At 29.5% G+C, this 23,505-nt stretch overlaps 3 protein-coding genes across 7 annotated transcripts in view; 1 reads left to right on the plus strand and 2 right to left on the minus strand.

Moving 5' to 3' along the window:
- The window catches only part of LOC130899652 (troponin T), a 239,364-nt gene that overhangs the window by 189,993 nt on the left and 25,866 nt on the right, over positions 1-23,505 (minus strand). The gene's annotated exons all lie outside the window — the stretch shown is intronic.
- Positions 1,583-3,055, minus strand: LOC130899656 (peptidyl-prolyl cis-trans isomerase-like 3). Its single transcript, XM_057809759.1, has 4 exons — positions 2,902-3,055; positions 2,607-2,843; positions 2,424-2,542; positions 1,583-1,727 (listed from the first exon to the last, which is right to left on the minus strand). Exons 1-4 carry the CDS (start codon positions 2,902-2,904, stop codon positions 1,601-1,603), a joined length of 486 nt encoding a protein of 161 aa, XP_057665742.1. The 5' UTR covers positions 2,905-3,055; the 3' UTR covers positions 1,583-1,600.
- Positions 4,335-21,644, plus strand: LOC130899648 (uncharacterized). Of its 5 annotated transcripts, none has more exons than XM_057809728.1 (17): positions 4,335-4,645; positions 5,053-5,218; positions 6,796-6,882; positions 7,078-7,241; positions 7,684-8,221; positions 8,320-8,475; positions 9,499-9,812; positions 11,375-11,575; positions 11,633-11,860; positions 13,446-14,031; positions 16,360-16,606; positions 16,789-16,981; positions 17,627-17,787; positions 18,081-18,189; positions 18,249-18,425; positions 19,088-19,308; positions 20,776-21,644. In XM_057809728.1, exons 1-17 carry the CDS (start codon positions 4,498-4,500, stop codon positions 21,100-21,102), a joined length of 4,023 nt encoding a protein of 1,340 aa, XP_057665711.1. In that variant the 5' UTR covers positions 4,335-4,497; the 3' UTR covers positions 21,103-21,644. The 5 variants fall into 5 exon arrangements, with proteins under 5 accessions (XP_057665711.1, XP_057665712.1, XP_057665710.1 ...); XM_057809729.1 differs by having other exon boundaries at positions 4,343-4,645; positions 16,405-16,606; XM_057809727.1 differs by having other exon boundaries at positions 4,343-4,645; positions 7,714-8,221.

The raw sequence follows: 23,505 nt of genomic DNA on the forward strand, positions 1-23,505 counted from the left end.
TTTTGATTTCTCGAAAGTTCATTTACGTCATGAATATCTTGGCCTGCAAAAGGATGTCTGGTGTATGCATATTTTATGGAATTTATGGCAGATAAGGAGTATATTGCTATGTATGAATTTGTATGCTGTTGCTCTTGTTTACACGCTTATAATATTGCAAGTACCTAGTTCCCCTGTGTGAACACTACAGAAAGAGGAGATTTTATACGATCTGATGTGTTTTTTTTTAGTGATGTTACTGAGCATTTAACTCCAGCTTCGTTCTTTGAGACATCAGTCTAGAGGACCATGTTGCAGCAGTTCAAAAAAGGCTGACCATGAAACATATGCACACTATGCTGTTCTATTCTCATGTTATTATTGATAAACATATTGCATCTTCGCAACTGGAGCCACTTTTTTCAAATCGCAACCTCATTATATTTAATAAGTATGAATAATTTATGCTGAACACACACACAACACTCACAATTACACTTTCTGACGCGCGTTTCGATTACTAAGTTATAGTCTTCAGAGACTGAACTGCTAAACTAAATTCCAGCTTAGTAACAAAGAATATATGCTCACAATTATCCTTCATCTCAATTGAATGGTTTTGTTTCTGAATGTTCTTGATTTTAGGTCTCTTCTGTTTCAAAATTAGTTTTTTTTAATAATTTTTAAAAGATAGATAGAAATTGACGTTTCGACTTATCTTTGAAATAGAAGAGACCTAAAATAAAGAACAGTCAGAAACCATAAACATATCAAAAGGTCTAAGAAATAAGAAATTGAATGGTTTTTATACAAGTTTGAAAAACTAGGATTAGAGATATCTAAAAGAAAGATTTTGGAATTTGGAGGGTCATCAACAAAGTATCAACTATCAATATTTAATATTTTATGGACAATTTGATATGATTATTACAAGAGTATATGAAAGTTTTCCTCCGCAGAATCTGGATACAGTTTTTTTGTTTTAAGCTCACCTGTGCAACTACCTTGTCGGCTGTTTAATATAAAGTAGGATAATTTTCACTGCTTTCTTGAAATATAGTATTTTGTTTCCAGAGTGAATATTACGTCTTTTGTTTTATGCTACTATTTTCATAATCCAAAGCTGACCCACAAATATAATAATTGCTTGCCAAACATTCATTGAAGGCATAATGATAAACCATAATTTTGAAAAATTGAATACATGTTCAATAAGGAATCCAATATTTGAAGAACAAAAACTAAAACACGTATATTCTTAGGCTATTCAGTTGTTTTTCAAATCCAATGAGAGATTTTTTGTACCTACATATGATAATTGTAGATACATACTTTTCAGATGTTTAACCATTTCACTGAGATATCCTCTTATAGCCCAGTGAAGTTCTACTGGCGTGCTTTGCTCCACTTTAGTATGTCTAAGCAAATGTTCCATACTTGTGCTTCGCCCCTAAAGTCAGGTGCAAGATTTTCAACATTTCACTGCTGCCATCAGTTAAACTAGATCCATAAACGCATTTTAATAGAATTCAAAAAATTATGGATTAGATAATACTAGCAGTGGAAAGGTTAATTGAAGTATAGAGAATTTTGAAAAGAAAAACTCAGATTATACTTTATTTCAACCTGCTAAAGGATTGGCATGTATTGTAACACCATTTATTCTTACATCATTAAGAGGTCTGTAATTTTTTGGATTGACCTGAAGTTTTTCTAGTTCATCCAAAGTTTCGAATCCATCTATCACCCTAAAAATATTAAATTAATAATAAATATCTTATAAAATGATATTTGGTTATTAAATTGTCTTGATTTTTTATCTCTTCTGATTGAAAATTAATTTTTGAAAAACTAAACAGATTTGAAATCAAGAATTTATCATCAGAAACATAAGAAGGTCTAAGAAGTAAAACATTTAAGTAATTTACAAAGTGGTATTTTACTAAAAAACAATATTGTCTATAAGTGTTAAATCATCAAGTGAAATAAACAATGTTCTAGATTCTAGAATTTTTAACACAGAAGAAATTGATGGCAAGACATACCTGAAAACTTCATTATATAACTGAAAATATTAGATCTACTAAAAGTAAATAGAATTTCAAAGTAATTTTTATTTAATACTTCAATATTTTATATCCTTGTGAAACTATTAGCTAATTAGAAATAGCTGAAAACAATCTACTAAGGGGTAGACAATATGTCTATATATTTTTTCATTATGAATCATCTTAATTTTAGATCTCTTTTAATAGAAAATCAGTTCAAAATAACAGATAAAAATATAAATATATATTGATAAAGACGTAAATGGGCCAAAACTCTTTTTCTATAAAAATAGAGCTGAAATCAAGATGATTCATCGGAAAAACATAGAAAGATCTAAGTAAGAAGTTGAAATAAAATTATGTATATAATAATAGTAATATAATACATCAACTTACTTTCCAAATATAGTATACTTAAGATCTAAATGTGGTTGTGCTGCATATGTAATAAAAAACTGACTTCCATTTGTATTTGGTCCATTACTTGCCATAGATACAGTACCTCTGGCTCCGTGCTATAGGTAGATTGTAATAGAATTAGTTATTATTATTAAATTTAATAGAAATGTATGAACTAACTTTCAATTGCTCTTTGAATTCGTCCTCAAATTTTTTACCCCATATTGAACTTCCCCCTTTGCCTGTACCTGTAGGATCACCCGTTTGTACTATAAATCCTTTAATATTTCTATGGAACAAACAACCGTTGTAATAATCACTTGCACAGAGTGCTAGGAAGTTTTCACAGGCTTTCGGACACGATTCACAAAATAGTTCGATTTTAATGTTTCCTAAATCAGTGTGCATTGTAATGGACTAAAACAAACAGAATAAAGATTATTATCAATGAAGCATTTTATTACACATATATTACCATTCTTGATATTCTAACAAATGTGTATAGTGTTTATCAAACTGATATTTTGTAAACACAAAATTTAAGGTTATAAAGTAATGAACCGTTCAGATTACTTTCTTCTTCTTTGATTGTACTAACATGGAACTATAACAATTATTTAGTTAGTTTGGCTGGGCTTTTTTGGACTATGATATAGATCATTTACGTTGTTTAAAAGAATTGACCATAGATAACCATGGGAGGAAATTAGTTACTCTGACGGATAAAAAAAAATGCAAATTCAAACCGATCAGCCCGAAAGCTGTTCGCATTCGCCCAATATATTAATAAATTTATCATAGAATGTGGCTCAATTTTTGAACGACAGTAAAATTAACCAAGATTACTTTCCAAACATTCAGATCAAAATTCTTTCCATTTTCAGTGGAAATTAAAAAAAAACAACTTACAAAACCTTCTGATTTCAAATCTGTGCAGTTTTTCTATGGGTATATATCTTTATTCAGTTGCGAATTTAATGGAGTTGTTCATGAATTAACCATATAAGGAGAATTTATGATTTTTAGAAGTTCAAATAAACGATTCGTCATTGGGTAAAACTAGTCATAGTTTCCAAGGAACCCTTAAATAGATGAAAGGCATCCCCAGCTGATATAGTTGTTCGCATTCAGCGGACAAAACCGTTGTAAAACTGTTGCGAAGCCCTAGTGGAATCATTCACTGACGCATACGCTAAAAACTCAACGCGTTCTGGAGCGGACGCCCTGTTTCGAAGCGCTTTTAGTTTGTGCTAGGTAACGGTAGCGGAGCTGAAACGAGAAAAGTGAACAAAAACTGAGACAGCACAGTACAAAAAATTTGTTAAATAAACTAAGTTCTAAGATTAAACGTTAAGTTGTAACCTTCTTAGAAGAAAATTATTGAATTCACAGAGGATGAGGAAAATGAGTTGGACCTCCATGACTTATTCGAATAATCTTGTTTTGAATTATAATGTCCGTTTTCATATACAAAGTGAGTAAATGCTGGATACACATCGCAATTTAAAGAAAAAACGAAACCCAGTACCACCACGTAATGAACACTTGTTAATAAACATTTGATAAAAATAATTTCGTTTGAATGCATTAAAAAACAACCAATATAGTTTCTATGTAAAAAATACACTTATAAAGAATTAATAATATACAAAAATCAAAAACGACTTGCCAGCGAGCGTTCAACACGTCACGGATCACTAACGCTACCGTTAGGTAGCAGTAGCGCTAAACACTATGTCCTCTGGATGCGACCTTTAGCTTAAAGCATTGTATAAAGAATATTCTTTATACAATGCTTAAAGTAAACGTTGATGTGCCCCCTTCCTCCAAATCTACTAGACTTAGACGTGTAAAAAAGTCTAAGCCTTCTACTCAAACTTTAAAGGCCACTTTATAGTAATAAATGTTGGCAATCTTGTAACATGTGTTTGGTATACCTGTCTAATATTTTACAAATTTTTATTTACGGTTCTCTGAAACATCTTATTTTACCATCATTTCAATGTATTCAATTAGATTGACTTAAAATAATTGAGATACTAATGTGTATGCCTCCTTACACTTATTGTTTATGCGAAACAGATTTCTACATAATAACCTCAAAATGAAGGTTTGGAATAAAACTAACAGAAGAAAAGTGGACATTTCAGCAAATAATTTAAAAATTACTGTTCCCAATTTTAGGACATCCAAAACGAACAATCAAGCTGAAAATTTAGGTAGTAATTTTCTTATTAGGAAACTTTATGATACAAAAGTGTATGAAATTCAAAATACCTCTTAAAAAAATTATTTAGATATCAAAATATTTACTGTTGACTTATTATGAGTAACTAATCAAATTAAGATGATATATCAAAACAAATCACAAATATTTTACCTCAAATAGTGGAAATATATGTTTAAACAAAAGGAAATGTGAAGTATACAAAAAACAATATAGCTAAGGTTGAGTAACTAAGTAGTTCATCTAAATCAATTAATAATTCCTTTAAAATGAAAATAAACAACGTTGTTAGTGATTTATATATATTCATGGTAGGAGCAACAGAACTTTGGTATTCAATTTTTATTTGAAGATTATATTATAACCTGATAAGTACATATCAATATGTTCACTTTGTAGAATTACAAGACGAACATCTGGATTTTGAACCTGATGATGATCTCACAGGCAATGATTCTGAAGAAGAACAAAACCATTTTTCAAACAGTTATAATAATGAAAGCTTTACTGAAAGCAATTCAATTACAGAAGAATTTGAAACCTTTTCAACAGTTTCTCAAAAAGAGTACGTATTTTACTTTTTTTGAAAAAATATGAAACATGGCAGTTGGGGATAGAAAATCTTTGTATGGTTGAAACAGATTTTACATCGTAGATCTTTCTATATGTTTTTGTTATTGAATCATCTTGATTTTGTGTCTATTATGATTGAAAATTAGTTTTAAAAACAAGTAATCAATTCACCTTTCAACCTATTTCAGTCTTCATAAAAATTTCACTTGACATTGACAACTTTCATAATTATATTAATTAAAACAAAGATCACTTACCACATGAATATCAAAATCTGATAAAGATGAAATCTGATCTTGAATGTAGATGCTCAGCTGTTTAAAAAGCAAAAAATTATAAATAACAATGCAAGAAAAGCATTAACAGATACTATATCAATTAAGGAACAATACAGAAATTAAACATCAAAATGTGAGACACTTTTCCTTACCTCATATACAAGGACTGAATATAATGTTGGTATAAGTCGTAAAGGGCATAATCCATTGTTGAAATATTTCACTAAACTAAAATCTGAAACACCCAAAAATATGATTGTTACAATGTTTACATTGGACAAACATCTCAGTATTTAGAAAATAGATTAAAAGCATATTGATATGATAAAAAAATGGCACTCGCCAACACTTATGTATGTGTTTCCTACCTTTTAATTGGTCCTTGTGCTATAGGGTGGTGTAAATAAATGAATGAATAATATCAATAAATCAACGAGAGTACCAGTCTGTTAATACTGCTCAACGAATAACACAATTGAAATAAAATGTTCAAAAACAAAATACTATAATTCTTGTTATTTAAATAAAAGGTAGAGAAGATCATCATTATCAGCATCTCACAAATGCAGATTATAAATAGGTATATGAGTAAGACTGGCAGCTAGTTTCCTATATTCAGTTAATCTTTGGTATTAAAAACTTGATCTTTGCCATGAATTTAATCCATTAACAATTTTTCCTTGTTCTAGAGGAAACATTGTGGAATGTTCTATCTCTTTTCACTCATGATATTTTCCATGAAATTTTTCTCAATGGGTAATTCTTGGTAAATGGAAGTTTTAAAGCAGTGGTTAGGGGTATAACATTTCCACAGACAGACTAATCTGAAGACCACTGCTTTTTGCTCCATGCTAATATTTTCTTATGAATGTGAAATAAAAAAAGATTTTGATCAAATTTATTTAAGTCTACTTTGTGACACAACATATTCTCTATTGTACCTATAGTCGATGTAACATGCCAATCTATGATGAGAGCTAGAAATATCAAATATATACTCTAAATTTGAATTTTAAGAGTTTTTATTTAAATCTTATATGAATTCACAGAAATATCACAATTCGCCTGACATAGATGCAAACATTCCTTGTTCACTTCACTAATTGGCACAAACTCAGTTGTATTTACCTTAAATAAATTTTGAAGTTAAAACTAGTGAGTGTCGGCTATATGTGGAATGTTTGGCTCTAGTGCTCTTACTTTATATATCAATAGGTCTAAGAATCAAGGAATCAAATAATACTGTCAAATCCAATCAACAGGCCACTTATTTAATCTTTTGAATTTCCAGAAATTCAGTACACTACCCTACAAATAGAAATAATGACCATATTAGCATTACTACTAAAACATCAACATTTGAATACTCACATCGAGGGTAAGTATTTGTGTGAATTATTGCCTTCAAATTATCATTGGATAGTTCTGGTTTCACAATTCATAATAATCAGAAAAAATTGGAAAAGGGGAATTCAATGACGTAACTAAAAAGCTGGGGTTAAATATAATCATTTATTTTGCATTCTATTAATCTCAGAGTTATATAAAGAAAAACTGTTTTGATTGATTGAAGGGATCTGCTTCAGTACCATACCTATCCCAATAGATCAGAAGATAGTAGAAAAAAAGAATATTTGCAGGTGATTCCACCACTAATCTCTGAACAAGTTATGATAGACAGTTCAAGTGATAGTGACACCAGCAGTGATAGTTTTGAACATGATGATATGGGTGAAGGTAATTAATATATGCAAAGATACACAGTTATTAAATTAGATACATACCTATTACCAACTAAACTATTTTATCTATTTTATTTTTCAATTTCTTATCATTAGGAGCATCTATTAATTATGTGAGCCATTTTTTGATCAGTTTAGATTCCCTCCCATATATGAGATTAGAGAGATTTGCCTGAATCCCCTTCCCTTACTTTAGATTGACGCTAAAATTATTATAAACTAATTGTTTTTTTATTATTTAGAAAATTGATTCTATTGAACCCCTCCTTTTTTATTCTGAGCACACATAATTAATAGATTACCATAAACTTTGAATTCACGATATCAACATTTTAGTATTAAAAATAATAGTAACAGAAAAATCAGATGTAAGTTCACTTAATCATTTTCTATAAAATTATTTAAACTATAGCTTATATTTTCCTTCTTTTTTTTAGTTGATGATAATGTGAATTGTTCTCCAACAGATACTGATGAAGGAAATGAATATTGGGAATCGAATGAAAATGGAGCAAAAGAAAATTGTGAAGAACAAATTGACAATAAAGATATCTTGAACCATGATGATGAATATTCTGAAACATCAGTAACCTATGAAGAAGAGGATGTAGCTCAGAAACCATTTTTTTGTGATAAAAGTTTATGTACATCTGGCTTTAATATAATAATAAAAACTAATATAAATTCCAAAAAGCTAGTTTTACAAAGAGATTCTTGGAAAAAGATGAGAAGACACTATAAAGCTATTGATAAAAGGTGGAAACTTCGACCCAATCCTTATCATCACGTTAGATTGTTTTTAGAAGATATTGGATACGTTCCATTATTGTATAGACTCAAGGACAGTATTAATTTCAATAGCAGTGAAACGATGAATGTAGATTCATCTTCATCTATGTCTAGTTGTGATACTTTTATTTCAAAACAGTCTCAGAAAAAGAAGATATGTGAACAAATTGGAAAATGTGAATCACAGTAAGATAATTATATAGTACATCAAATTTCACTATACACAATAATATACTAATTTAATAATATATAAAGTTCATTGATTAAACTGTTTTTATTTCCAGGATATCCTCATTTAAAGTACCATTGCCTCCTACAAAGAGGCCTCCTACGAGACCTAAGAGGTCAGATAGTGTTTCCTCTAATGAAACCATATTGAGTCATATAGATGATAGATCAGTACAAGAATGTAGAGAAGATGATGTTATATCAATTTCAGCGTAAGTATTTCAACAACAATTTTGTTCCTACTTGTAAAAATTGATTGTTTGATATGTGTTGAATTATTTTTCTATTACTGGTTGGTATGTATCAATAAAAAAGTTGCTGATCAAAGATCAAGATATCATAGTCGTGTTTGCCCAAAAAGACTTTATGTCAATACCAAATGAAAAAGGATCAAAAATACAAAAGGATCAAAAATACCTGTCACATCTACACCAAACAAATCTGAACTCCCTTTGGTACCACTAGATATAACTGTGGACGGTACTCCCAATGTTTCTAAAACCTCTGATCTAAAAGCTAATGGAAACTATCAGGACTTGAATACTTTTAAGGCAGCAGAAATTGAACGCGACGCTATTGATGATACAAAATTAACAATTCAAGCTACTAAAGAGAAAAATATATGGAGTGGACAATGTAGTCGGAAAGTTTATAATATCTCCTAACGCGCTATTTTACAAGTGAAGTTTAAAATTCGAATGTCAGTTTAAACCACAGTTATCGATTTTTTCACGTTTTATAGGTAGTGTTTACCGAAAAACTTCCAGCAGTCTGGAGGTAGTTTAAACTTTATTTATTATTCTGCTCATTATGTCCCTCGCCAACTCTTCCCAATCTTTATCCTATTTGGTCCAAGTCATTGCATCGTTTTTTTGGGGAATTCGATTATTTGTATTTATTCAAGAAGTTGACTACTTTATCGTAAGAAAAGTGGCAAGATCTTTTTTAGTTTATGTTCATCTTTTTAAATACAAGTTCAACTGTGGCCTGTAAAATAAAAAAACTTTATTTATTCTTGGTTCAAACTAGAATTTAATCCATAGTTTAAACTTTCGTTTCATCTTCATTTTTACCTGAAGTTGTAAAATTGCTCTTTAGTCAAGATTTGTACTGAGCTATATATATAGGGCTCAAAAATACATATAGATAGAGTACAAAATACATAATTATTGTGAAATGTAACTTATTCATGAATGTTTTATCTGAATATTCAATTTGTGCTTTTTTATTTATAGTTCTTCTATCAGCTACTTGGAACTAGAGGAGGAAGTCAAAGAAGAACAATTTTCCGACTATCAAAGCCTTATCAACGACAATGAGTCGGTTACCACCAGTTTCTCTGGAGGATATTGGTTATCTTCTAAGTTACAAAATACTTCACCTCCTTCGCTTGTTTCCTTAAATTTTATACCTCCCCAAAACTCACCCTCAAATTCCAAAGCTTTAGCCATGTCTTCACAATCCATTCCTTCCTTATTCACAAATATAATTAAATGCCCGCTTTTAGAATCTGAAACTAATATTAGGAAAAATTCAGCTGTTCCACCAGGTAAGTCTGCATTATTGTGTAATGAGAACTAAAATTTAAAAAAAATCAACAACACTGTTCAAAAAGTAGCGAATTCTATTGTGTTTGATTAAGGTTGAGAAAAAATTTGAAAATTCTATTAAATTCAATCTTGAAATGCTCAAATTGATCCTAACCACTAATAGTTTTCTAGAATCTCACAATTTCATCAAATTATTGATCAATTACTTAAAATTTTTACCCATCCTTTCTAAATATGATTATATTGAGTTTTGTTCATGCTATTGTTGTAAAGCAAGAAATAAATGCATAGAAGATATTCAAACAATTAGTCTTCTACTGGATAGAAGATATAAGAATCAGAAGTAAACATCGATGATATCTGATGATCTAAAAGGTCATAGTAAGAGACTATCTCTTCTAATCTGATAGTGTAGGAATTTTTTGTCTTTAATCATGACTAGTATAGAAACCTATAAACAAAAAACAATAAATTGAACTTTGTAGATACTTTTATTTTTTAATATTATAAGTCATACTTATTTGATTTAGCAACCTAAAAATAAATGCTAAAATTGTCATCTGTGTGTCAGTAATATTTTTCAACTATAACAAATTTATAAAGTAAATAATTTGTTATTAAACTCATTCAGAGGATGCAACCTACACAAATATTCAACAATAAATTATAATTCACCACCTTATATAATTTAAAATAACACATCCAAGCATATTTATGTATAAATAAATTTTTTATCTCCTCTAATACAAATAATGCATTAGAGATTCATATAGTTAGCAGTTACCAAAAGAAAACGATATATACAAGGTGTTTCTAAATTAAGTGGTGAAATTAAGATGGGTCTTTCCTTTAACCAAATTTCCTCAGCCCACAACTTTTGGAGGTATCACCCTTAAAAGGTGCTGACTAAAATTGAGTTTTTTTTTAAATTTCAGTAATGCTAGAAACGTGAAATTTTGTAAATTGCGTGCACTGGTAAAGGACTAACCACAGTTATTTTTTTGATATTCCTGTTATGGGAGTGAATTTAGCAAAACTTATATACATATGAAAACTTTTTTCAAGTTGAAGTTTGATGATATAAAATTATAACTTAAAATCCTTGTTATATTTAAAAATATTTTATATTCTTAATTTTTTTCCAAAATCAATAGCTACAGAGAAAAAAATGAACATCATAGTTTGTAATTTTTTTAATAAATAGAGTGGAAAATAGTAAAGATGTAATATAATTCATAATACGTGTCATGGATTGCCTTGCAGGTTCAAAGATTAGAGGTGTATTTCTAATGGTGTCAAATCAAATCAAAAACTCAATTTTAGTTACCAATGGGTGGGGCCAAGGAAATTTTGTTATAGGAAAGACCCCTCTTAATTTCATACGATGTTAATTTATCATAGTTTGTTATATTTGTGAAGAAGTAAAATGTCTTGAAACATTTATATTTAAACAAAAAACTGCTACATTTTACTTGAACACTAAAATTTTAAATTAAGAATATTTATCTCGAATCTACTAATAGAACTATTTATTTTTCATTGTTAAATAATTAATTTCCAGTGGGACCGAATCGTATAAATTTTATGGAAGTTCCTAGATTTTTTTCTGGAATATGTTACCATCATTATTTTAATGGACGATGCGTTAAAGTTAACTGTACATTACCACATTTTATAAAGGACAGTTTATTTTTCAATAAATGTAAGGATCTTGAATCATCAGAAGAAGTGCGAAGTTTATTCAATTACGTTACTAATTTTGGTAAGTTAATTCTTATTAGTTCATCTTTTGATATAATAAATGGACTATTATTTCTAGATAGGCTTTTTGAAGATATTTATGCAGTATTTTTAAAAGCTTTTGGACATTTCAAAATGAGAATCGATCTTATTAATTGCATCCATCTTTTTTTAAAGAAAGAAAATATAGCATTCAAGAACGCTATGGAAACTATAATTGAATCGTTACAAAATACTGGATTAACTTTTTTACAGACCGTTGAAAACATTTTATTCAATATTGAATTTTTACAATGTCCCATTCTGAGTAAGTTCAGTGGATTACAAACAATAAAATTAATTCTAATTCAATACCTTCAACCCATTTAAAAATGCATAGTTATAATGAGAATGGGGGTGCTCAAATAATTAATTATTTGGAATAACTTTTATTAAGGGAATATTCTGGTCTAGAAACTTTTATTTTAGGCATTTTTGAAACTAACGTAAAAAAAATGAAAACAAGATTTACTGTCTATTTTTTCATATAATGCTTATTGACTTTATAAGAATATAAAAAAATGGGGAAAAACAGAATTTAAATAAATTGCAGGTCGCTAAAGTGGTGGCTACATGATTCCAGCCCTTATAGTGATCTGGAACGAGAAAACTTGACCTTATCAAAATAATATGAATTCTATTGACCTCGAATTTTTTTAAAATACTCCAAATTGAATTTTTTTAAAATCCAGTACAGACACGATAGAGAGATATATAAAAAAGATTTCCATCAAATTCCAAAGGAATCGATTGGGTAGAACTTGAGATATCATTACCTAACCTAAACACTTCAAAGTTTCGAGAAAAACGCGTTCAAAGTTTGAGAAACAATTTCAGTAGAGTCACATTGACCCATACTTTTCGTCACAAAATCTACTGTATTTCCGAAAAGAATGCGAATTATTAAAAATCCGTTTAAGAACATATTATTAAGTATTTTGTATTTATAATTTTTAAACCCTTGTAAATCATCCCTAATTTCGGAAAAAATTGAAAAAAATATGAAGTCTACAAGGGGTACGACCCCACTAAGGACAAGGTTCATGGTCTTTTGTTCCTAACAAATTGGTGGTATGAATTAAACATCTACCATACTCACCAGATCTCAATTCTATAGACTTTTTCCTGATTGTTTTCCATTCAAAAGGAGCCTTCTTTTAATGGCATGATCTCAGTAATGCATAGTTACAGAAGGACAATAAGTGGCATTACTGTTGTAGGACTAGTCTTCTCACGTTATTGTCAGAAGTTGTATATTCGTTAGTATTTTCGCGTAGTATAGTGTTCCCATGGTTGAATATCTTATACACGTTTCATTTCATAATTGTATTTGATATCCAGTTACCCCTTATGAAGCATAGTGGAGCCAATGATAAAGTTTAAGGATATTAATGGCAATTGAAAACAGAAAAGTTTTGTGTAGATAACTAGTAAACTAAACAAGGAATACCCAATTGATAGAATCTATTTTAGGGTTGTATAAATGTCTAAACTGCAAGAAACTTTAAATAACAAAAAGGTGCATCAATTTGTTATTTCGTTAGTCTGATCTTTATTTATTTGGGTTAAAATTGATACCAGGGTGAAAAGTATATCTATATGTGAATATTTGTGACTATTAGAAAGAACAAGTGCAACCAATTAGATAAATGAAGCTGAAGTATAACTTCTTGTTCTTATATGGCATGTTTTATTTATTTTGCATATGATTTTCAAAATTACATCAAATTCTATCTCATTCCAGTCAATTTTGGACTTTGGTTTTGTTTTGGTAGAAGGTATTCATTTTGTTTTTTCATATCATTTTATATGATCACTGTATGATTAAATAATTTTTTTATTTTTGGACATAGCCAACACGCTACTGGACATTTTAACCACTAGGTCTAATATAAGAGATAACTGGGAAGTAATAAAACGAATTTGCAAAGGAACTCAATTCATTGCCCCCGAATTTTTCGAAAGAATACTCTGTAAACTACTGATAATAGAAGTTCCAAACAACCGAGACTTATCAATGGACATATACAACACAGTCGTTAAAAAAGAAATAACTAATTTAACATTAGTAGAACCTCGTTTACTGAGAGCTATAAAAACGACAGTGGAATTAGAGGAGAAATCAATAGACAATTTCATCGATGAGAATTTGTCCATAGAAAGAGAAAAATATGAAAGATCTCAACACAATGATTGTGAAACTTCTCCTTTCGATTATGATCAAAACAGTTTATCTGATGCTGATGACAGGCTCAATTATGTCGCTCCCAGTTATTCGTCAAGAAAATCTAATTGTGAAAAAAGTAATTCCCCTGTTTCTATCTGTACAAGAAGATCGAGCAGTGATTTGGATAGTGTTGGTAATAATTCAGATGTATATTCACTCCAAGGTGTAAAAAATTATCAATATGTACCCCAAGCTGTTACTAAATGTCGTGAGTAAGTACTGCCACTTTATTATCACTTAATAAGTCAGTTTTTTATAGCTATAGTCCTAAGTAATGTTATAGGTGTGGAACCAAGAAATTTTTTAAGCAGTAAACCCTGTACATTATTTCTCGTTATATTACAGTCTTAGGAAAGTGATAAAAAATATTTTTTGTATAAACAAGTATACAAGAACGTTTTCCACCACAATCATTACACTAGTTACAATATTGTTACAATTCAGTAACTATCACTTCATTTTATATTTTACTTATTACTGTCCGGAATGTTATATTCGCCGCTTAATTTCAATATTCATTTAATTGTTGTACTGTGAGCTCCTTCTTCATCTTAAACAACGCTCTATAACATTGTAGAACTTTCTGTGCCTAGTTACAGATAGCTTCTTCTATTAGCAATAGTTCAATGGTAATAATAGATGGAACTACTTACCATCTTTTATAATATCTACTACATCAAATTATAATCGGACCATTGGACAATATGAAAGATTTAGACGAACAAAATTCTGAAACTTGTCCATATTTAAGTTTTGGGCTCCCAGGTGGTGGAAAAACCGATGAAAAAATCTTTTTGACAGGATTGGCCAGAGCATAGTGGTCAAAAAACAAATTTATTTATTCAAACTGTAGATTGTAAGATTTAATAATCAATGTGTATTAAATAGAATTTGAATCAACAAATAATTCATATAAATTCTTTACTCGTATCGAATATGATGGTCCATATTGATCTAATACCTCTGGCTCTGATAAGGCGTCATTTGGTTTCCCAATACGTAAGATTGATAAGGATAATTATTCATTCGGACTAGTGTACTTTAGTAAATATAGAACATCTGAATACAACGATATTTTTTTGAGAGTTTTCCATAGTGAAGCAAAAATAGGGTGCGATAAAACTAACATTGTCAACAAATCGCTATTTGTAGCTATTCATGAAATTTTTTTCATATACCGTTCCTGAAACGTTGAAAATCTTTGTATCTGGATTCCTGAGTCTCTTCATTCAAGTGTCCAATTGGAACACATTGATTTTCAATAATCTGAATCGAGCCAACTTCCATCCACATTTTCAAACACCTAATTTGCACATCTTATGATTGTTAATTTAAGCGAGTGGCTTTGGCGGCTTCTTTTTTTTGGGAAACTTAACCACTTTCTTACTAAATTTTCCTTCTCATGATTCGGAGTGTTTTAAAAAAATTATGTAGCACTCAAAACGCAGAACAAATGCACACACTGTGTGACGTTGTAAGATAGCGTGCGGCTGTGTACCAGTCACAATATCAAACACTTATGTTACTATTACAGAATTAAAAAATTGATTGTCATTTTGTTGACATACCTTGAGTAATTTTAGTACAAGTATTTTGATTAGTATATCTACGTTTCAAGTTTTAGATTGTTTACTTGAACTTTCTATTCAATTTTTTATTAATATTCTTGATAACAGTTATTAACCCGTTTTGTCACTTTATGAATACATTGTATGAAATACACTAAGTACGGTTTTAGAATTTCAAAAAAAAAACTATTTTTGTACATAGTCACAACTTTGAGAAACTTATCATAGCTCTGGGCATGTGCTGAAATTAATCCGTTACAGAATTCAACTGCACAAGATTTTCTTTTATTGTTTTATTGTGTGCCCCTACTGAATGGGCAATAATTTTGTTTCGTGATTGATGTTATGGATCATTTAGGGTTCAGTAATGAATCACCGTGTATGTTATAGGCGCCCAGAGATATCGAAACTGCCCCCATTTACTCATCTTTATGCTGTTCTCCAAGCAATTTTGGCACTTATTCGCACACTAATTGTAGTAGCTTAGATTTAGCTTGACAATTTCAAACTTCAAAAAAACTGAACGAAACCTCGGTTATTATGAAACTTGGGTTTACAGCAACTTTAATCAGCAGTTGGTCAGTTACATTGCTCAAACATCCAATATTATTTTCATTGTCAACGTAAGTCTGGTTAATTTTTTACTAAATGTGGCATTTCCGGAAGGAACTATCAATTAAACGATCTACGTGGAAGTATTTTCATTATAATGGCTGGACACAAAACGCTAAAACATAAGTGATTAGAATAATCATCATAATATTATAGAATGAAAAGATCATCTCCTGTATTGATGCTGCCACATAAAATGCGACATTTCTATCCTAATTTTAAGTTCGATAATTATGTTGTATTTAGTCAGTGAACCTTGGAAGGTTTGAAAAACCTTTTTCAAAATTGTAAATCACGAAATGGTGATAAATGTGTTATCACACATGATTGAAATTGGGCTTTCACAACTTTTCGTTTTAGTTCTATGAGTATATCAAGTATATCATGTCCGACTCCAAATTGTAGCTCTTCAAAGGTTAAAACTTCTCAACGTTATTCTCCTGTGGAGAACAGTGTGATAACACACAGTACTGCTGATATTACTGCTTTAGCGACTTCAGATTATTATGGATACCCAGATCAACCAATTATTGGAAAATTCAAATTTAACGAAGGATTTATTTTTGATCAGTCATTACATCATCTTTTACCATCAAGTTGTCACCAAGTGAGTGTATTCAAATTATTATATAAATAAGTAAAATAGCAAATAACAGCAAACAATTGTTCCAATACAACTCAATTTCTACAGTAACCTCCTTATTTTAGTTATCAATTCAACTTTTTGACTAGTTTAAAAATAATTGACATTATTTGTTCCATAATAAAAATTTTCTTATTATTCTTTAGGTAAGCATGAGTGAAAGCCATATTATTGAATTGAATAAATTCATTTTGAATGGTAATGGAAGTGGATTTTTAAGGATATTAGATTTATATAAAAGTCCTACTACTATACAGCATTTTGTTACTATGTGTGTAGCCGACATAAAGTCCTGTAAGCATCCATGTAACCAATTTTTAGACCTATTGGAAAATATAGGTAAATTACTGTCATATGTAAAACTGTTTTTTTTTATATAATAAAATATTTATTATTTTGAGTTTTATGTACTTTTTGACATTGAATGATTCATAATTTTTAACTAGACTTCCGAAATTGTTCAGAACTTTCAAAAAATGTGTGTATGTGTTGAAAAATTAATTAGAACTATTTTAATATCAGAACTAATATTTTTGTTGGAATGAAAAAAATAGGTTGCGAAAATTATTGAGGTGTTTCCTAGATCATGAAAATAGTGAAAATTTGTTGAAATTATTTATTATTCGACAAAGTTTTTAGTTACAAAAAAATTTATATTTTTTAAAATAGTATTATTAATTGTATGCGTCATAACACTTTTATTAAATAACATATTTAAATATAAAGATATATTTTCCTTATCTTCTTATCTTTTCTTCATTTTGTATTACTTTACTAAGAGAATTTAGGATAGAGTGAAGAACTTTTTATTTAATTTATTATTATATTTATTATCATTTGATAGGACTCTACTTAAAATGTGTTTTGTTTTACTTTGAAACTATCAAATAATAAATTGAAATTCATTAATCACTTACTGATTTTTATTCCAATCACTATTTTTCAATGTTATATTCACTATGCATAAACTTTCTTCGTTTTTAGGATGTATAGAGCCAAATTTTAGGACAAACAATTTGTTAAAAGGGATATTTGAAGTAATCGCTTTCAATATGTTGTTAGTTTTTGAAAGGAAATGTCAATATGAGGATGCAAGGAGATTTGTTGAAGTCTTCAATGATTGGGACAGTTTGATATCTTCGAAGGTTAGTTCAATCTACCTTCCCTTGTTTTCCTTATATAAAGTGTCTCAATATTGACGCCTATCCTATTCTAATATGAATACTATAATGAACAAGTAAATTTATATTATAAATAGTTATAAAAATAAAGTAATAAGCTTTTGAGTATTGTATATGAAAAAGAAATTATTGAATTTGAAAATAACGAGATTTTGTTTTAAATTGAAATTTGAAATCATACTATATTGAAGATTTAATTGAAATTATTTTTTATTATTCACATATATTTATTATCTTTGAATACACGTTAATTATAGCAATTTGGATTGAGAAAGTTAACTCCTATGGGACGCTATATATTACTTGCCAAACTACTCACAAAATCCAAGGCGTTTTACTATGCTTATGAAATTTTGCAGTCACCTGGTAAGAATAATTTATCAAAAAAATTTTTAGCGTATTAATTTTATTCGTTTTCTTTTCAGATCTGAATTTGTTAGATTCTCCTAAAAATTGGCCACTTTTCAGAATTGATAACATAGATTTAGAATCACGAAACGCGGTGCTTGTTGACTTTTTTAAAGAAGCTTATAAATCCAATATTGAAGTAGTATGTGATATGTTCAGAAAAATTTTCCAGTTTAAAAATATATACCAATTTGGTAAGAAATATTGTCGTAATACCTACTAATATTTTACCTACATTTACATGAAAAATAGATCAATTGTGCATATAGAATTTTATGGATGAAGAATATTTGGTTGAAGCTGAAAATATATCTTACTTTAATCTTGTTGGAAATTACCTACTCATGCAAATGGTATTAATTAATTCAACGGGAAATGATTTTAGAGAATAGTGTGACCAATTAAATCTGTATTCGTATCAAAATTAATATTTTTCCTTTTCCAATTTATCTTTATTAATGTTTACAAGTATCTCTAGAAAAATATAAACACAAATGTAAACCAGAGATATAACCTCTTTTGTATACATTATCTCATCACTTCTGATGGGAACCATTAGGATCTGTTAATCATATAGTTAAGTGATTCAAAGTGTCCCTAGGACACTTGAAGTTCCATTAAAGTAGAAAATCACTTATTTTTAATTATAGCTTTTGAATACGATAGGATTTACCAAAGTAGTGAATTGAGTCATTTAAATTTTGTATGTTAACCAACCAACATGATCAGACGGTTGTTGGTTAGAAATTAAGAAATAAAATTTTGGTTATTAAGTAACAAAGTAGGTTTAATACGAAGTATATGGTCAACCATCATTGGTTAGCCCAAAGATACATTATATTACTTTTTGTTTTAGATGCTTACAGTTATTTCAATCCGATGCTGGAACATCTCATAAATCATGAAAAAAGTCTGTTGCTTAAATATTTCTACTCTAATATAGATATTTTTTACAATAAAATGGAAAGAAATATATTTCGAGCGTTTACAATTTTTATGGAGGGTAATCTTACTTTAGAACATAGGTTAAGATTATATGAATATGGTTGTAAGAAAGGAATATATGTACAATTTACGGTAAGATATCAATTTCAATTTTATAGAAACGCTTTTGATGCTCCTGATTTACCTACTATATTATATTAGTTTATTGAGGGCTATAATAGATCATAGCTGGCCTAGTAAGGGGTCAATAACTGTTGCGTACAGAGGCCGTCTGATAGGCCCGTCGTACTGTACTTAAAACTACCAAATGCCGATATCCTTTGCAAAACTTATTAGACAAATTGACTTGAACCTTTCAACGTCACTAGGCCTTATCCATACATCAGTAGCATTCCGGATTCTCCTAAATGCATGGAGATAGCGTCTTAAACGACCGTATCCGAAGACTAGTGACTACTCAAATTTCACGTCTGTCTAAGTGGAGTAATTGGTTGGTAAGACAGGAAAAATGTCTAATGTTATGAGCTTCCATCCATCTCTGCAGAGGTTGTCTTTTGACAAAAAGCTGAATTTAAAAAGAGCCGAACCTTGGAGTCCTCATTCAAAAGCATAAACGTAGAGCACAAGTCGTTATGGCATTTATAGCAGAGCAGATTAAGATTACTGTTGTTCTATTTCACGTGCAAATTCCATCCAACCGAATACTTCGGCTCGGAATATAGTAGCATGCTCCTCGAGCAAAAAAGATTCATTTTCATTGGGGTCTATTTCATCTTAAAGACACCAAGTGGTTCAATTAATTAGTATTGTAGACTTAGAATCGCACTTCTACTGTTCTCTGTTAGTGATGTGTGCCTCCAAACTCTTATTATCAACAATGGCAGGCGCTGTAGGCTATAATTACCACTATTATAATCACCTGTTTAAATCATTGTAAAAATGTTTTCAGACACATTTAAGTTTGAACCACAAATATTTTACCTTAAGCTGCATATTTATCTGAACAGCTTATCAACACATACTATTAACAAATAAATTGTAGCTATAATAAGAATATTGAAAAAAGTCTTGTCACGTGCTAGTAATTACTCAATACGAGGGTGGGTTATAAATCTTGGCAACTTAATCTTTTATAAATATGTGAATGGATCACAAACGTATATGTGTCGTGTGAAAGATCTGCAGACACAGTGTGTATGTAGAACAATAGATGATTCTCGTAGTAGTGCAGCAAGGGCTGTGAAATTGGTTAGATAGACCACCCACCATACTCTCTCAAAATTTGGCCCTGTGATTTTATTGACAAAATTGTAGATACGGGCGGTTTTCGTTGGCAGTACCAGAGCTTTACTTTAAATGTTTGTAGACAATTTTGTCATGTCTTTAAGTGTACCGTGTCATTGTTTTGCATCGTAAAAGCCATATTGCTCCATATACAAATGGGTTACAATATTTCAGTGCTATTAACTATACACCCTTATGTATTGTGTCTTTTCGTCTGTTTATGTTACATTTTACAACCGGACTGATACATTCAAAAAACAAAAATAGTTGCCGTTACTAACCACAAAAATAATCTATAAAAAAATTCTTTTTTAGGGTAGAGAACAGACAATAGTACTGAGGACAAATATGCCTAACAATGAAATAAAATTGATACTCCAATATTATTTCAAGGCTATGTCTCGTCTTGCATATTATGAGGTTAATCATGATCTCAATATAGAAATCAGGCTACCGGATGGTATCGTGGATTCACCTAAAATATTGCACAGGTGTATTAGGAGTATTAATGAATTGAATATGTCTGTTAAAGAAATTGTGCACGATTATTTTCTATTGCAAGTTATCAGTCCTGATAAACAAATAAATACAATGCTACAAGTACCTAAAGACGAACTTAGAAAAATAATAAGAACAATTTAGTTAAATTGAATTGAAACAAAGAAGTTTTTTTTGTTATTAGTAATAATACGAACCTGCAATTTTTTTATGTGAATACTTTATTACTTTATATTGAATTACATTTTATATTTTTTCATGAAAGAATTAATTTCTAAATATTGATAACATAAAAATATGTAAAAATTTTAAAACATTCGACGCAAAACTGTTATTCGAGAATTACATTTTCATTTATAAGACACACGTGTTGTGACCCTTAAAATACAATAGACAAAATTGCCGGCTTGTATTATATGTTAATTTTTATATGAAGTGAATCATTTTTTCTGTTTATTGTAAATATTTTCATGGAAGTTCTGGAATAATCTCTTAAGTTTTATTGAAAAAAGATCTTAAATTTCAAGGAGACATTTAAATTTGGTTGTTTTAATATTTCATAATGTTATTTATGATTATAATTAGATAAAGTTTATTATTAGATATGTATCTTCTATGGACGACCGCATGAACTTATTAATCTGTATTATAGCTGAGTAAATACAATTATTTTTGTTTGTTTCTTATGTCGAATAATTATTTTTATACAAATAACTGATTTTAAGATTGAGGCTACGAAGATGATCTGAAACAGAAAAGTCTGAAGATATTTCATCGATAAAGTGAAGAACAATACTGCCACTGTTAACTGAATATGATGGTTAGGTTTAGGATTCTTAAATAAAATTTATTGAGATGATCTAGTGACGATTCTTAAATATGATTTGTTTTTAATTTTTTTCTGTTTCATAGAATTTCACCCAATGTTATATTCCATGTTTTTCTTTTTATTTTTTTACTCATATTTTTGCTATATCAATTCTTTTAACTTGTCTATTATTGTACAAACCATAATCCTTCTCTAATTTCCAAATTTCTCATATAATTTGAGATTTGCGGAGTACAATGTACAGAAGTATACACGGGAAATATACAAGCTGCTTTAAAATCAATAACTGACTATATTATATAGTCAGAAGTGGTTTTGGACTGAACAAATTTATAGAACTGGTGGTTCTTAAAATTTGAACAAAGTAGTGCTTAAATTCACTAAGGTAGATTTAAGTACGTTAACTTACAGTGTAAATATTAAGGTATTTGCACAAGATAAGAAAGCAAAAGGAAACTTCAGAAAGCATTTTCGGAGGTAGTGTAGATGGGGTAAGGACACACAGCTAAAAGAAAGTTCCTCCAAGAAAATTTTTATATACATGTAAATTTGTGGTTTTACCAAAAGATTCTTTATATTGATGCAACAGTAGTAAGATCCTCAACCTAACAATATTAAAGGAAAATCAATAAGGTCCAAGTGACTTGGAAAAATATGGACAAGTGTAAGAGAGGTGCTATTTCTTCAAACACATGTTCTCAGATAGTATGTATGTAAGGAAATACTAAATGTTCAACAACTTGAGGAATAGGCTTTGAAAAAACTTTCAAGGACGTGTAAATTTGTGGAGTCACCAAAAGATCTCTTTTATATCAATGTAAGAATAGGTAGATTCAACAAAGTATGAAAAAAATGAATCAGTTCCACTTGACTTAAAGTGATTAGGAAAAGTATAAACTGAGTATATAGTTCTATTAGAATATTTGCACAAGATAGATAAGACAGATTTTTATTGATTTTAATTATAATAATATAATTTTAATTATAATAAAATTGTGATTGGAAGCTAGTTATATTCTTCTTTTTCGCCGTCTTCCTATTGTCGCTCAAAAATGTTCAATTCTCGATCATCATTCTCATTATCGGTCTCCAAATCCTCCAAAATTTCTGGTTCTTATGTGCTTTTTTCATCGGAAGTACTTGGATATAGTGGAACATTGAGGCCACAAGCTAAATAACATACTAGCCCTGATCCATCCACATCCACAGCAGAAACTACAACCATTTTTGGAATTGCAAAATGCTATGTTTAGTAGTTTCGGCTGGTGATGGAGGTAATAACATTCTTTTATGTGCTCTAGGATTTCATTTTCAAGCATCTAGCTCCATTCTTGAGGTTCTACGTTCTTTCCTAACCACGTTTGAAACTGGTAGTAAATATGATTTATATGTTGATGAGCTGCACTTGTTGGTGGAAGTGTTGACAATATTGTACAGGTTTATTTAATTTCTTTAACTTGAGGAATTGCACGTAGCGGAAATTGTCAATGTTGTACTCAGATATTGGAGCCAACAAGATGCGCAATCCATTTTCAAATAATGTTTGTTTTTTTGTTGGAATATTTCTTGTAAATAGCGCAGTCGTGTAAAAATAAAATGTGTTTTTTAGTTAAATATAAATAATTGATAATTAGTACATACATAATACTGGGCATTGTTAAATAATTATATATTTTCTAAATATACTGTATACAACGTACTGATAACCGTAACTCACG

This window comes from Diorhabda carinulata, chromosome 11, assembly GCF_026250575.1.
Source record: "Diorhabda carinulata isolate Delta chromosome 11, icDioCari1.1, whole genome shotgun sequence".
NCBI lineage: Eukaryota > Metazoa > Arthropoda > Insecta > Coleoptera > Chrysomelidae > Diorhabda > Diorhabda carinulata.